Source organism: Aspergillus foveolatus (genome assembly GCF_047715535.1).
Source record: "Aspergillus foveolatus strain CBS 279.81 unplaced genomic scaffold BDW70scaffold_23, whole genome shotgun sequence".
Classification (NCBI taxonomy): Eukaryota; Fungi; Ascomycota; class Eurotiomycetes; order Eurotiales; family Aspergillaceae; genus Aspergillus; species Aspergillus foveolatus.
The window spans coordinates 153,627-168,988 of record NW_027396087.1 but is presented as its reverse complement, the minus strand read 5'-3'; the positions used below and the strand labels follow the sequence as shown (position 1 = coordinate 168,988).

At 51.6% G+C, this 15,362-nt stretch overlaps 4 protein-coding genes across 4 annotated transcripts; all 4 read left to right on the top strand.

Annotated features, from left to right (window-relative positions):
- The first annotated feature begins 133 nt into the window (after nt 1-133).
- On the top strand, nt 134-2,845 carry BDW70DRAFT_136091 (bifunctional K:H/Na:H antiporter NHX1). Its single transcript, XM_073736799.1, has 5 exons — nt 134-356; nt 448-483; nt 585-737; nt 808-1,464; nt 1,515-2,845. The coding sequence occupies exons 1-5, from the start codon at nt 314-316 to the stop codon at nt 2,729-2,731; spliced, it is 2,106 nt and encodes a 701-aa protein (XP_073596109.1). The 5' UTR covers nt 134-313; the 3' UTR covers nt 2,732-2,845.
- Nucleotides 2,846-3,354: 509 nt separating this feature from the next.
- BDW70DRAFT_150175 (putative GABA permease) lies at nt 3,355-5,701 on the top strand (the record flags this gene model as incomplete). Its single annotated transcript, XM_073739115.1, has 9 exons — nt 3,355-3,427; nt 3,512-3,637; nt 3,742-3,788; nt 3,842-3,989; nt 4,038-4,498; nt 4,623-4,709; nt 4,757-5,141; nt 5,206-5,387; nt 5,594-5,701. 9 exons carry the CDS (start codon nt 3,355-3,357, stop codon nt 5,699-5,701), a joined length of 1,617 nt encoding a protein of 538 aa, XP_073596108.1.
- Nucleotides 5,702-6,552: 851 nt separating this feature from the next.
- Nucleotides 6,553-7,785, top strand: BDW70DRAFT_168077 (zinc-dependent alcohol dehydrogenase; the record flags this gene model as incomplete). The annotated part of the gene is made up of 3 exons (XM_073742366.1): nt 6,553-7,209; nt 7,282-7,636; nt 7,704-7,785. The coding sequence occupies 3 exons, from the start codon at nt 6,553-6,555 to the stop codon at nt 7,748-7,750; spliced, it is 1,059 nt and encodes a 352-aa protein (XP_073596107.1). The 3' UTR covers nt 7,751-7,785.
- Nucleotides 7,786-9,243: 1,458 nt separating this feature from the next.
- ino80 (chromatin-remodeling ATPase INO80) lies at nt 9,244-14,810 on the top strand (the record flags this gene model as incomplete). The annotated part of the gene is made up of 5 exons (XM_073742365.1): nt 9,244-10,122; nt 10,206-10,718; nt 10,767-13,234; nt 13,286-14,544; nt 14,605-14,810. The coding sequence occupies exons 1-5, from the start codon at nt 9,604-9,606 to the stop codon at nt 14,808-14,810; spliced, it is 4,965 nt and encodes a 1,654-aa protein (XP_073596106.1). The 5' UTR covers nt 9,244-9,603.
- Nucleotides 14,811-15,362: the final 552 nt, after the last annotated feature.

Here is a 15,362-nt window from a genome sequence, read left to right as displayed (position 1 = left end):
GGGTGCTAGGTATGGAAATCGCGCAGCCTTGCGCGTCGTCGTGGTTGGATAAGGCAGAGCTGGGGCGGGAGTCGCCGACTAGGTAAGAGACGCTGGCGAAACTTGTCCTGTCCAGAGTCCAAACTCGAGACTCCAACTCCTCACCCTCACCCTCGCCTTCACTTTGTCCTTAGACCCTTGTCGTCAAGTTCTTTTTTCCCATCCTCGTGCTTGTGGACTATTATGTGCGCATCGTATTGGCGTCAGAAAATCGCCGCTGGAGTAAACCGCTAGGGAGCGTCAACGCCGTAGTGGTTACAACGACTTCAACATAATGGCGGGCCAAGTGATAGCTGACGCTGTTCATTCACTCCTTCGTATGAATTCCCCCGACAATGCGCGCTCTTCTCTCATTCTTCTGACCTCGAGTTTCCGACGAAGTCAGCTGCTAATCGGTTTGTTTTGCAGGGAGAGCTGCGGATTATGATATCGATCCCGATGATGGTACGCGCCTCAGAGCCCCTCATCGTACCTCGCACCTCACACTCCGCCCCTGCGCTCACAATACACTGCTACTTGTGGCTAGTCTGACTTTACTGCCACAGGAGATGCGCCAGAAGCCGGCACCAAGGAGTTCTTCAGCTCCTGGGCGCTCTTCATAATGATTACCTTGCTGATGCTTGCTCTTTTCACGAGTTACATCCTGCAGCAGCGGAAGATCGAGGCAGTCCACGAAACAGTTCTGTCTATCTTTGGGGGTATGCTATTCCATGTCCGCTCAATGCAATCTTCTGCCGGAAGTGACTGCGGAATCTCACCAGCAGACAGGCATGTTCGTCGGATTGATCATTCGACTGACCGACTCGCCCATTACAAACTTCGTTGCCTTCGACTACCAATTCTTCTTCAATCTACTCCTTCCGCCAATTATCCTAGCCTCGGGATACGAATTACACCAAGCGAATTTCTTCCGGAACATCGGGACAATCCTTACCTTTGCGTTTGCGGGAACCTTTATCTCGGCTCTTGTTCTTGGGCTGGTCTTGTTCGCCTGGACAAGGATTCCGTTGGATGGGTTCAGTATCAGCTTCGTCGAGGCCATTTCTGTGGGCGCTACCTTGTCTGCAACTGACCCGGTGACCATCCTTGCCATCTTCAACCTCTACAAGGTTGAGCCGAAGCTATACACCGTCATCTTTGGCGAGTCGATATTGAATGATGCTATTGCTATAGTCCTGTTCGAGACAGCGCAGAAGTACGCGGAGAGTGACGCAGGTTCCTTATCCATCCTCAATTTATTCGAGGCTATCGGACTGTTCCTGCTGGTCTTTTTTGGTAGTATGCTGGTGGGCGTGATTGTAGGGATTATGACGGCCCTAGGGCTTAAATACACTCATGTCCGTCGCCAGCCCAAGATCGAGAGTTGCTTGATTGTACTCATAGCGTACGCGAGCTATTTCTTTTCCAACGGCGTCCTGCTATCAGGTAAGTTCATACGGTCTCTATTGACGATGCGTTTGAACTCATATTCTCAGGAATCGTGTCGCTCTTGTTCTGCGGTATCACTTTGAAGCATTATGCTTACTACAACATGTCTCGTCGGACACAGTTGACTACCAAGTATCTCTTCCAGGTTATGGCGCAACTGTCAGAGAACTTCATCTTCATCTACCTGGGGCTCGATCTGCTTGTTCAGAGGGATGTGCAATTTAAACCCCTCTTCATTCTCGTCGCCGTCGTCGGTATCTGTCTCGCCCGATATCTGGCAGTGTTTCCCCTGTCGAAAGCCATCAACTGGTTCATACGATATAGGGCACGTCGACGGGGAGTGGAAGTGGCTGATGAGTTGCCGTTCGCTTACCAAGCAATGCTCTTCTGGGCCGGACTTCGTGGTGCTGTCGGCGTAGCACTGGCAGCGGGCCTGAAGGGTGCGAATGGACCGGCCTTACGTGCCACTGTCCTTGTCGTCGTGGTCATCACTGTCATCATCTTCGGAGGCACCACGGCGCGCATGCTAGAGATCCTTGGAATTCGGACAGGCGTTGTTGAAGAACTCGAGTCTGATGATGAGTTTGATATCGAAGTCTCTAATGGAGGCACCTACTATAAGCGCTCCGACACCGGATTGGGATACACGCCTCGTCGTGCAGACAATATTCCGCTCGACGGAGTGTCGCGAAGGGAACTCGACCGGAACAACAGTTACTCGAGTGGCAACAACCGCCGCCCTAGTCCTCCTTCATCATCGCGCCCGAGTAGAGGACATTCCCGAATGTACTCAGATGCATTCGGACCAAAAGACACTCAAACACCGCGCGACCGTTCAACAACCGCTACTCTGCTCGGCAACCGCCCTGGAAGTCGCAGCGACAGCGAGGACGGTAGTGAGAATGAGTATGGTTTGAAGTCCTCTGGGAAGCGCCGAGCATTGGATCACGATCATCCCGACGCCTTCGAACTCGACATCGACGATATTCAATCCGATGACGACCTGCCTCCGGCTGCCCCAACACGAATGCGCCGATCACCGTCTCAACCTCCACAGCAGTCATCGTCATCCCAAGCTCAGCAAGACAGCGTGTCTCCGTCCCGGCGCGAAGCGGGGAGGAGTGCACGGGAGGCGATCCGAGACCTATTCTCTGGCGGACCCTCGGGGGATCACGTCGCTTGGTTCCGCCAGCTGGACGAAGATTATATCAAGCCCCGTCTCCTCCTAGACCAGTCGAACCACAAGGGCCCTGGTGCTGTCTAGATCTAGGCCTTATGTATACTTACGAATTTCTCCTTGTTTCTGCTTGTCACCGACATAGCTTTACTTCTTCGAGCTAATGGTAGTTGTATCTGTATTTTGGATTGGTTTACCTGCGCATCCAGACCGGCTCTAGTCTGAAAGCCGTAGGTGATAGGTACTGTAACTGTACGCATAGAATAGAGAGACTGAAGATAACGCTGCTTCCAGAGTGGGGAAGGATATATGGCGATAAGCAGGCTTCTTGTTCAAGCAATCTAGACGTCTTCATATCTGCCTATCTTCATTGCCGGACTTTCCTGACTCTCCCCCCCCACCCTTCCTGGCCAGACAAAGCTCTCGGCCTTCGGACTAGCCGACGCTATTGCGTCTTATCATCGTGCTGCAGGTTGAGAATGCCACTCCTTCCGAGGCCCGATAAGAACGATATGTCGGGTGTCGAATGTCGATCCTCGTCCCTTGCTGTGCACCTGGCTCGGAAGAAGGTCAAGCTGACATCCTGCTGACATGCGTCATGCGCCATGGGATCTTAGTTTCATTTAAGCTCTTCACCCTTCACTCGGCAATTGTGTCTCCTGGCACATTGGGCTGAGTCTGATTCTGGTGTCCTGGGAACTCTATACAATATGGTCGACCTCGCGATGACCGCTCAAGTGAACGATGAGCCCGCTGCCGAGCGAGCTGATACCCAGTTGCTAGGTATTGTACCTCTCTCCCTTGCCTTATAGCAAAGGAGGCGTCAGCTAATAAGTGAAATATGAAGCAACCTTGGGTTACAAGCAGGAACTTCGACGGCATTATTCGACCGTCCAGGTCTTCGCAATAGCATTCAGTATCATGGGCCTGTTGCCGTCAATTGCCTCAACTTTGTCGTTTTCCATACCTGCTGGTCCGGTGGGGATGGTTTGGGTATGCTACCACTCACACTTCCATACAAACGTTAGCTGACTTGAATAGGGTGAGATTTCTCAGCGAATTAGTGCACCGGTCATTGTGACTGACTTGAGGTGCAGGATGGCTTGCTGCTAGCTTGTTTATCTTCATTGTTGGACTTGCTATGGTATGAACCTTTTCTCAACCCACTCAGGTACCGTCCATTAATCTTCAATGAAGGCCGATCTAGCATCCGCGATGCCAACCGCCGGTGGCCTCTACTTCTGGACGCATTATTTCAGCGGCGAAAAATGGAAAAGGCCTCTGAGCTTTGTTGTCGGATATAGCAATACCATCGGGCTTATCGGAGGTGTCTGTTCTATTGACTGTGAGTGGTCACTGACGTGGGTTTCCAAGCTGCCGACTGACGGTATAGACGGATTCGCTACCATGCTGCTCGCTATTATATCAATCGCGCGGGATGGCCACTGGTCTGCTTCCCGACCAATCGTCTACGGGACTTACGTGGGTTGTGTGGTTGTTCACGGCCTCATTGCTACATTCTTCGCGAGGATCATGCCAAAGATTCAGTCCGCATGTATTGTGACTAATGTTGGCCTCGTCGTTGCCACCGTTCTCGCACTGCCCATTGGTAAAGCAGTCAATGGCGGAACGATCAACTCAGGTTCATATGTCTTTGGGCAGTTGGAAAACTATACAACTTGGCCAAGCGGGTGGGGGTTTATGCTTGCCTGGCTCTCGCCTATCTGGACAATTGGGGCTTTTGACTCCTGTGTTCATATGAGTGAGGAGGCCACGAATGCTGCACGTGCGGTTCCATTAGGTATACTATGGTCTAGTGGACTATGTGGTATCTTAGGGTTTCTTTCCCTAGCGGTGATTGCGGCAGTTATCAATACAGACTTAGAGGCTGTGATGGGCACTTCATTCGGCCAGCCGATGGCTCAAGTACGTAATATATGCGCTAATTTATCTATCTCATACTGAACCATCTCTACAGATCTACTACGACTGCTTGGGGAAAGCTGGTGCCCTCGGCTTTATGGCCGTAGTAGCAGCAGTCCAGTTCTTCATGGGGCTGAGCTTGGTACCTCCCTCCCCATCCCAATCACTTCCTCAATTTAATATTTGAAGGTTGTCGCCGCCTCCCGCCAAAGTTGGGCCTTCTCTCGCGACGGCGCCCTCCCTTTCTCCTCCTTTTTCCGCCATGTCAGCAAACGCATTCGCTACCAACCCGTCCGCATGGTATGGGGCGTCGTCGCGGCGGCCATAACAATCGGCCTTCTCTGCCTCATTAATGCCGCCGCTAGCAACGCCCTCTTCTCTCTCGCAGTCGCCGGCAATGATCTGGCCTGGCTGATGCCCATATTGTGCCGGCTAGTTTGGGGCGAGGAGCGGTTCCACCCGGGTGTGTTCTATACAGGGAGACTCAGCAAGCCCATTGCGGTCACGGCGGTCGTCTATTTGTCTTTTGCAATTCTTCTTTGCATGTTTCCGACACTGGGCCCGAATCCTAATCGTATGTATCCTTGACTAGCTCCCTGCTCTGTAGTAAGTGTGAGCTAAGCTAACTGATCGTTCAGCGGACGATATGAACTATACCGTCGTCATTAACGGGGCACTTTGGGGTGGCGCGCTGTTTTATTACATGCTATACGCGCGCAAGACGTATAAGGGTCCCCAAACGACAGTGCACGGTTCGTCGTCGCCATCTTCTGCAGCTTCTACGAACCTCGAGCGCAAGGAGTTAGAATCGGAAGAGAAGGTGTGTACATAACTCTGAAGCAGATCCGGTGTCATCCGACATGTCGGTGAGAGGCTTTGCTCAGTTGCGTTGCGTTGGCCTCTGACTGTAAGTATTATTGTCGCGCAAAGAATAAGAAGTTTAGTCGTGCTCCATTTGCGAGTACAAAATGAGCTCTTACGATTACTCTTACCATTTGATTCAGGTATCTACTCAGAGTAGAATAGCGAGGTACTGGTGGTGGCGATAGTTGCAACGGTCTAAAGTGGGCTAAGCAAGTGCCGAATGGCAATGGCACCATGTCAACGGTCCGCATGCGATTACCCCGGTGCTGATCAACCCATCTACTAGGTGTCTCCTGGCGTTACTTTACCGTCCGAGTCCTCCTACTTGGACGTGAGCTCTGATCTCTGTTGTAGTATGTACTTTAAAAGAGTGCAGTCGCAGATCCCAAGTGGGGGTTGCTGTCAGACATGGTCCCACCCAGCGGAGCTTCCCCCGCAGTCCCTTGGTACTCGGCAACGAGTCTTTTGCGAAAAGCACTTTTGAGCAGTATTTGGTGCTACGGCCCTGTACATGAAGCCATGTCACGCCATCAGTCAGAGGACCCTGGGAGACCATGCTATAAAGGAGTGATATCGCCACTCCAGACCTGATAACTAGATATGGTGTCGAGGCACAGACATGGCCTGACCCAGACTGGTAGGCTTACTCTGCGTCTGGCACCAAAGCTCCAAACCAGATCGGTTCTACGATGCCGCACCTACTCTATATCACTCCGATCGGTGGGTCTGGCCCGGGTTATCGAGCTCCCCAGGATGACATCGTCGACCCAATGTCTGCCCCCAATGGCCATGGAAGCCGAAATTGGCCACCAATCGCCTGCCGTACGCTCTCAGCGTGTGCTTTAGCTGTCCGGCAAAAGCAGGAATTTCGGACGATGTCCTCGTCGGCTTGTATGGATTTGTTTCGTTGGTGGACCCATCCCCTGTACAGTGTTGCGTTGTGTTGCAGTGTTATAGCCAGTGTTTAGAGGCAGTGCTGCTACACCCCTCATTCTCTTGTGGTATAAATGGCAAGAGAGCTCTCACGAAGCTGGTGAACCAGACTTGTCTCACTACATCCTCTCAGTTATTAGTTTATTACCTCTGCCATCAATCTCACTTTATACAATCTCATCCCAGCCATGTCCATTCCCGAAGTGCAATGGGCCCAAGTGGTCGAAAAGGCAGGCACTCCTCCAGTTTACAAACAGGTTCCCGTTCCAAAACCTGGACCAGACGAGATTCTGGTCAAGATGCGATATTCCGGCGTCTGCCATACAGATCTTCACGCCATGAAGGGCGACTGGCCTCTTCCTTCAAAGACGCCACTGATAGGCGGCCACGAGGGCGCTGGTGTCGTCGTTGCCAAGGGAGAACTAGTCAAGGACGAAGACTTCAAGATTGGCGATAGAGCCGGCATCAAATGGCTTAATGGCTCCTGCCTCTCTTGCGAAATGTGCATGCAAGCCGACGAACCTCTTTGCCCTCACGCCTCGCTATCCGGATACACCGTCGATGGCACATTCCAGCAATATACTATCGGAAAGGCTGCATTGGCTTCTAAGATCCCGGATAACGTGCCCCTAGACGCGGCGGCCCCTATCCTCTGCGCTGGAATTACCGTCTACAAAGGACTGAAAGAGTCCGGAGCGCGGCCTGGCCAGACTGTCGCTATCGTCGGTGCGGGAGGTGGCCTGGGTTCCCTGGCACAGCAGTATGCCAAGGCAATGGGCCTACGCACCATCGCCATTGATTCCGGTGACGAGAAGAAAGCCATGTGCGAACAATTAGGAGCTGAGGTATTTACCTACTCCACCGCATTCGACAAGCCAATCCAGCCAGGAAGCAGAGCTGATGTAGCGCATTGACAGGTCTTTATCGATTTTAGCAAATCCGCCGACGTCGTCGCAGACGTCAAAGCTGCCACGCCGGGCGGCCTAGGCGCCCACGCCGTCATCCTCCTCGCCGTCGCCGAAAAGCCCTTCCAACAAGCAACCGAGTATGTCCGCTCGCACGGCTCCGTCGTCGCAATCGGCTTGCCGGCCAATGCATTTCTCAAGGCACCCGTGTTCACAACTGTCGTCCGCATGATCAACATCAAGGGCAGTTATGTCGGAAACCGCCAGGACGGCGTTGAGGCGTTAGACTTCTTTGCCAGGGGCCTTATCAAGGCGCCATTTAAGAAAGCACCGCTGAAAGATTTGCCACAGATTTTTGAGTTAATGGGTGTGTTTCTCCTCTTTTGCTTTCTCCCCTTGACATTAATATTGATGCTGATGGTGGTTGGATGCAGGGCAGGGCAGGATTGCGGGTCGTTACGTCTTGGAGATTCCCGAGTGAACGGGCAAGTAGCAGAAATGGGGATTCAACTATGCGGATCAGGAGGAAACGAGTAGGAAAATTACAAAATCAGTAGCCACTTTCGGAGTACACGAGATGCAAAGGCCGGAGTTTCATTTGGTGACAGTTCCTGTACGACCTGCTCCGCAGTGCTGTAGTATGGCGTCTGGGGTAAGCCAGGCACAGAGTAGTATCAGAGTAGGATATGACAAAAGCCCCCGGAAAATTCCCTACGAGGGACATGTTTGTGAGGATATTTAACTTCAAACAAAGGTGCGAAAAGACGAGAGGTACATTGCCGGTCTGCGTCTCATTCTCTTTGAGGCTTGTAGGCGCTTGGCCCTCGCCGCCATGCAAGTTGCGCTGCACCTTCTCGGAGCTTCGCGCCGTTCCCGGCTGATGTTATGCGGTTCTAACTCCTGAGACCTAAGGGCAGCAATTGGTACACTCCCTATGTTTTACCTAAGAATGCGAATGCTTCAGTGTTAAATTTTAGTTTATGATCAAAGGGATTTATGGACGTTGATGCCAACTGCCAAAAGCCGTGGTCGAAGCGCAACGGACGCTTCTGCCCACTTGGTTCTTGCTTCTCAACCAGCTTTGGTCCGTTGGTTCAGATGCAGCAAACAGAGCCTGTTCTACGCATTTTTACAAGCGGTCATTGTGTTCATGAGCATGAATTGTTGGTCAGGGGAGGCTTATTCATCAAGCGTTGGATTCTGGTAAAGTAACCTATTTCTAGGTGCAGCAATGGTCTCGAAGTAGATCTCCATTGTAATTTACGTCCCAAACGAGCATGACGCGGAGGGCGATCAGCCGCTGCAGAGGATGTTTCCAGCCAGCTCGGTGTCTGCTGACAGGATAAGTCAGTCAGATCCGACCGGGCTGTATAAGAAGAGAAAAAGTCACGAAAGCGTCGCATTCTAAAGGTTGATCTGCATATAGAGCTGTGACAGACAGCATTGACAGTCTCGGCGGGTTGCAAACCAAGCGTGTTTGCTCAGACCTTCAGTGTGGTAACTGAAATACGATTATTACGGATCGGATCGCCGACGAGAAGAAAAGGCGTGAAGCCGACGGAGCAAAGAGGAAGAAAAGTTGGGCGAGGCAAAGGGGCAGCAAAGCACAAGAGAAACTGTTGGCTTCCTTCTTCTTTCACGCCAGCCATCATCAACTCTTCTCTACCATCAAGCCCAACCTTCATCTCCCCTCTTCACCTCTGCTCTCCATCTCCATCCTATAGACAGTCATTATCACCAGGCTCAACTCCAAGACCTTTCTTGCCTTATTCGATTTTTGGCCCATCGCCTTCCCTGGCTCTATATTCACTGTCAGTGTAAGTTAAATACAAAAGACCCGATGGCCTCAGCTTGAGAGTGTTCTGTTCTCCGATCACGGCAAACCCGCGACGATTCGCTGGTTCACCACACGAGACGAGGAGACACTAAAGCCAGACCCTCCCAAAGAAGATTCCTGGCAAACCCGGTAAGGCGAACTCCTGCCATCTCATTCATTTTCTTCTCCTGCTTCTCCCATCCTCCACACCCTTCATTCGCCTCGACAACAATGTATCCATCCTGATCCTCGAATCCTTCACTCCCCCCTCGACATCCGCATTTGCCATCATCTGGCCTATATCTAATTCACCAAGAAGATAGCTCGACCGCCGACTACCGAACGCGTGATCACTCCCTTGACAGGACAGACTCCTGCGCGTGGGCGCCCGCCGGCTAGCTGCCCCGGGCAAATCTACCAACAACTGATTTCCATCCCAATTGTTTCCTGCTCATCGTCACCGGCAGTCCCTGTCTTCGAACTTTCGCCGCCGCGTTTCCGACAACGCGGCTACCATAATGACCGGGGCTCCGCCATATCACCCCCAGTCTCCGACTCAGCAATCTCATTACGCTGGATATTCGCCCTCGAATAAACCGCGTCACTACTACCCTAACAATGACCACTACCAGCAACAACCGCCCCAGACACCTCCTGCCTTTCCGCAGCCGAACCTGGCGCGGAGCCCTCACTACTCACACGCACCTTCGCCCTTGCCAGGCGCTCTGCCTCCATTGAATGGCGGCGCACCCACGCCAGCGCACCCCTCCGATCCTTCGCCGCAATACCAGGCACACTCAGCTGCAGGGACTCCACAGTACCCCCTCCCACGGCCTTACTCGGGCTCCCTGTTACCCGCCAGTGGAGCATCTCCATACGGACCTTCTACTCCTTCACATGCTCACCCGTCCAGTCGACCAGATAGCCATGCTCATGTGTCGCCTAAAAAAGAGCCGGAGTCACACTTTGCAGTGAACCATGGAGCTCCTGCGTACTCTGTGATGCGCGAGCCACAGGCTTCGCCTCCAAAGGAAGCTGTACGTCCTTTTCAACCATTTATCTCGCTCCTTGCTGTTGCCACCCTTTGCTTTTTGATGTTAACATGTTTCCTTCACTACAGAAACCTGCTCGTGCCGCGGACCCCATGTCGTTTGCTAGCATTCTTTCGGGACCCACCGAAGAACAAGCTCCTCCCAAAAGACAGTCTCCTCCGCCCGGACTAGCTACGATCCATTCAGCGGTACCGTCCGTCAATGCCACAAGCCTAAACCCTCCATCACCGGCCTCTTTTCATTCGAAAGTCGGAGACATTGAGCCTGTTCCTCCCGTCTCGGCTCCGCGATTGGAGAAGAAACCTAGCGCGGATAAACGCCAAAGTAATAGCGAGAAAGACCTGAAAAGCGCCGAGAATCCAACCAACGGTGTGACGGAACCTCCCAAGATCCTCCGCGCACCTCGCAGGATTATGTCAGAAAAGGAGACGGAAATGGTGAACAAATACATGGTCGAGATCGATAATGCAGAGAAGAGTGATGTGGAAGCCCCAGGCTTTGAACAAGAACGTGAACGTTATATTCTCAAAGGAAAGAAGCGCGCCTCGGATGTTGAACGTGCCGAGAGCATCAGGCGCAAGGTATGCTTTTATCAGCCCTCCAGTTATTTATGTCTGACATGTATCTAGCGTCGCCGTCACGATTATCTTCTTAAACTCGGAAAATCATTTGAAAAACAAGCTAACGCGGGTATGGACCGGTTCCGATACGCAAACGAAGCCTCAGTCATTTCCGAAGTTCAAGCGAAAGAAATCCAGGATGAAAAGGAACGCAAGAAGGACATGCAGCGGAAACGCCGAAGAGAGAATACAGTGCGAATGGAAATGCAAAAGAAGCTCGAAGCAGAGCTTAAAGCGAATGAGACTCAGGACTCTGCCGAGAAAGCCAAATTCTTACGGGAAGCCGAACGGGCCCAAAGGAAGATTAAAACTACTAAACGGGCCTTGGAAGGTGTCACTGAACCCGAAGAGATTGGCGAGATTACCCCGTTGGCCCCCAACCTGGAAGGAGGAATAACCAGTTCCTTTCACATTGGCCGAAGCTCTCCATCGAGGCGCAAAACCGGACGCGGTGGTCCCGTTACACGACCGAAGAAGTCAAAGGAGCAGAAGCAAGCTGAAAAGGATGCTGCTGAAGCTGCATATGCAGCTATGGAGAACGACGAGCCATTGCCTCTTGCTCCCAGGGAAGACCCACGAAAAGAGTCTCTCAAGAAGGATGCTAAGGGTGGTCGCTCCAAGGAAGCCACCCCAGTCCCCGTGTCCACATACGAGTCAAAAGGCTACAATCAGATTTATGAACAGATCTGGAGGGATATCGCACGGAAAGATATTCCCAAAGTCTACCGCACCAAAGTCAATTCTTTGAGCACTCGGCAAGAGAATTTGCGCAAAACAGCCCAACTAGCCAGCAAGCAGTCTCGCAAGTGGCAGGAGCGAACTAATAAGAGTATGAAAGATACACAGGCACGCGCCAAACGGACGATGCGTGAGATGATGTCCTTCTGGAAGCGGAACGAACGTGAGGAGCGTGACTTGCGCCGCCTCGCGGAGAAGCAAGAACTTGAGTCTGCGAAGAGGGCTGAGGCAGAGCGCGAAGCCAACCGCCAGAAGCGCAAGCTCAATTTCTTGATCTCGCAGACCGAATTGTACTCTCACTTTATTGGTCGCAAGATCCCGGGGGCAGGCGGGGAGTCTGGGGACGCAGGGGTGCAGGGCACCGAAGCCATGGACTTGACTCCTGGTGTGGGTGCGAAGGTCACCAACTTTGAAGACCTCGATTTTGACGCAGAGGATGATACCGCTTTGCGACAGGCTGCCATGGCCAACGCCCAGAGTGCAGTTCAAAAGGCACAAGAGCGAGCTCGTGCTTTCGATGACCCCAACAAGAGCACCATGGATACGATGGACGATAGCGAATTGAACTTCCAGAACCCTACAAGTCTTGGCGACATTGAAATCTCGCAGCCTACAATGCTCACAGCCAAACTGAAAGAATATCAGTTAAAGGGTCTGAACTGGCTTGTCAACTTGTACGAGCAGGGTATCAATGGTATCCTGGCAGATGAAATGGGTCTTGGTAAAACAATCCAGTCCATCTCCGTCATGGCTTACCTCGCCGAAGTTCATAACATTTGGGGCCCATTCCTGGTTATTGCTCCAGCATCTACCCTCCACAACTGGCAGCAAGAAATTACCAAGTTCGTCCCCAATATCAAAGTTTTGCCTTACTGGGGTAACGCCAAAGACCGCAAAATTCTCCGCAAATTCTGGGACCGCAAGCACATTACCTATACCAAGGAATCCGAGTTCCATGTGCTGGTGACATCCTATCAGCTTGTGGTACTTGACGCGCAATATTTTCAGAAAGTTAAGTGGCAGTACATGATTCTCGATGAAGCTCAGGCTATCAAGTCATCCCAAAGTTCGCGTTGGAAGAGTCTGCTTGGCTTCCATTGCCGTAACCGCCTCCTGCTGACAGGTACTCCTATTCAAAACAACATGCAAGAGTTGTGGGCTCTTCTCCACTTCATCATGCCCACGCTTTTCGACTCTCACGACGAATTTAGCGAATGGTTTTCGAAGGATATTGAGTCCCACGCACAGAGTAATACGAAACTTAACGAGGATCAGTTAAGACGTCTGCATATGATTCTGAAGCCTTTCATGTTACGCCGCGTCAAGAAGCATGTCCAACAGGAACTGGGCGACAAGGTCGAAAAGGACATCTTTTGTGATCTTACCTACCGTCAACGCGCACTTTACACTAATCTGCGAAACCGGGTCAGCATTATGGACCTTATCGAAAAGGCTGCTGTCGGTGACGAGACGGACAGTACAACACTGATGAACCTAGTCATGCAATTCCGTAAGGTCTGCAACCATCCTGACCTATTCGAGCGGGCTGAAACCAAGTCACCCTTTTCCCTCGCGCACTTTGCAGAGACCGCCTCGTTTGTAAGAGAGGGACATGACATTGACGTCGCGTACTCTACACGGAATCTGATCGAGTTTCCCGTGCCGCGAATGCTTTGCACATCTGACGGCCGCATCAATATCGCAGGGCCTGACAACCCAAGGGCGGGTTTCCGTGCCAAGTATTTGTCTCATATGATGAATATATTCACCCCAGAGAATATTAAGCAAAGCATCGAGGACGACGGTGCGTTTTCCTTCCTGCGGTTTGTGGACACGTCGGTCGGAGAGGCGTTCAATTACTCGCATCAAGGTGTATTTGAGCGCGCTCTCCATCGCCGCGGACAAACGAATAGATTGTCTCGACTCAACGTGGTTTATGATGAGGAGGATAATTCATCCGCTGCAACTCTACCCCATACTCTGTTCAACATTGTCGACCGTAATGACCGTCAGGCTGTATATGACATCGCAGCGGAGGGACATATGCATGAATTAATGAATGTCTCTCGGTCAGTATTTGAGCAAGAGGGTCTTAACGTCATTGAGCCTTGTGCTGGCCCCGCAGCATCCGCGCCTCCCATCACTCTTGTGTCCTCGGGCCAAGAAGCTTTAATTGAGACGCAAGACGCCCTGTTCAATGTCTCCGTTCAGCATGCCTTGTTTGGCACTCCTTCCAAGGCCATGGAAGAGCAAATTATTGAGCAGCAGCTGGATCCTGCACCTTACTCTCTTCCTCCGATGTTGCCTGAGCCAATTTCAACTAAGGGTCGCTATACCCATATTGAAGTACCCTCTATGCGACGATTCGTCACGGATTCTGGCAAGTTAGCTAAGCTGGATGAACTCCTACGTGAACTGAAGGCTGGCGGTCACCGTGTGCTCCTTTACTTCCAGATGACGCGCATGATCGATCTCATGGAGGAATACCTAACCTACCGCAACTACAAGTACTGCCGCCTGGATGGAAGCACAAAGTTGGAGGATCGTCGAGACACAGTGGCGGATTTCCAACAACGTCCCGACATCTTCGTGTTCCTTTTGTCTACTCGTGCTGGTGGTCTGGGTATCAATCTAACTGCCGCGGACACTGTCATTTTCTACGACTCTGATTGGAACCCAACAATCGACTCGCAAGCCATGGACCGAGCACATCGTCTGGGTCAAACCAGACAAGTCACAGTGTACCGACTCATCACCCGCTCCACTATCGAGGAGCGCATCCGCAAGCGAGCCTTGCAAAAAGAGGAGGTGCAACGGGTTGTCATCTCAGGTGGTGCAGCCGGCGGTGTTGACTTTAACACCCGCAACCGCGATAGCAAAACAAAGGACATTGCTATGTGGCTGGCCGATGACGAACAGGCAGAGCTTATCGAGCAAAAGGAAAGGGAAGCCCTTGAGCGAGGTGAAACTTTTGGTGCTGGAAAGGGCGGCAAGAAAAATGCCCAGAAAAGAAAGAGAGATGTCACACTGGATGATATGTATCACGAAGGTATGTCTCCAATGTCCTTAAGAGACAGGCAATCAGGCAAAATACTAACCACTTGTGTAGGCGAAGGAAACTTTGATGATGCTAGTGCCAAACCGTCAGGAGCTGCAACTCCTGTATCAACAGCAGAGAATATTGGAACGCCCTCAGCTAGTACGCCTGTTCCTAAACGGGGTCGGGGCCGAGGGGGAAAGGGGACGGCTAAACGAGCAAAGACAACCAAAGAACGACTACGTCTAATAGACGGCGACGGCGGCTTGGGTAGTTAAGTTGACGAATTATCGACTTTTGTTATTATCGTTGATGCATGACGGCGTTTGTTCTGGTTGATTCGGCCCACCTCTTCTATTGTGCCGCCTTCGGTGTTGTTTCAACTTTCCCTTCCTTATCTTCTTTTTAGGGCAACCTATATTTGGTCTGTATTAACATTATCATATGTCAAAAGACAACATGGCGGTTAAATTTCTACGAAGGTTAAGGGGAAACTCTGCATGATGTCAGATGGACGTGGCAGGGATTTAGACGTGTTATTCTACCGAAGTATACATGTATACATCTCGAGGGTTCGAGTGGTACTTATAGTTATTTATTATTGCAGCTATGAAAGAAATTGCGCTCTTAACAATAATTAACACATGGCATTTATCCCTAGGTCTGTCCGAGTTGGTACGGGTACTGACTGTACTGTACTACTACCAGGCAGGAGGTGGCCTGAGAATCACAGGCTGCGACCCGGGTATTGTTCTCCATAAGCCTTAGCCGCGGCCAGCGGGCCATGGTCCGTAACCACTTCCACGGGCTTTTCAGTACTCCCCGGTCAA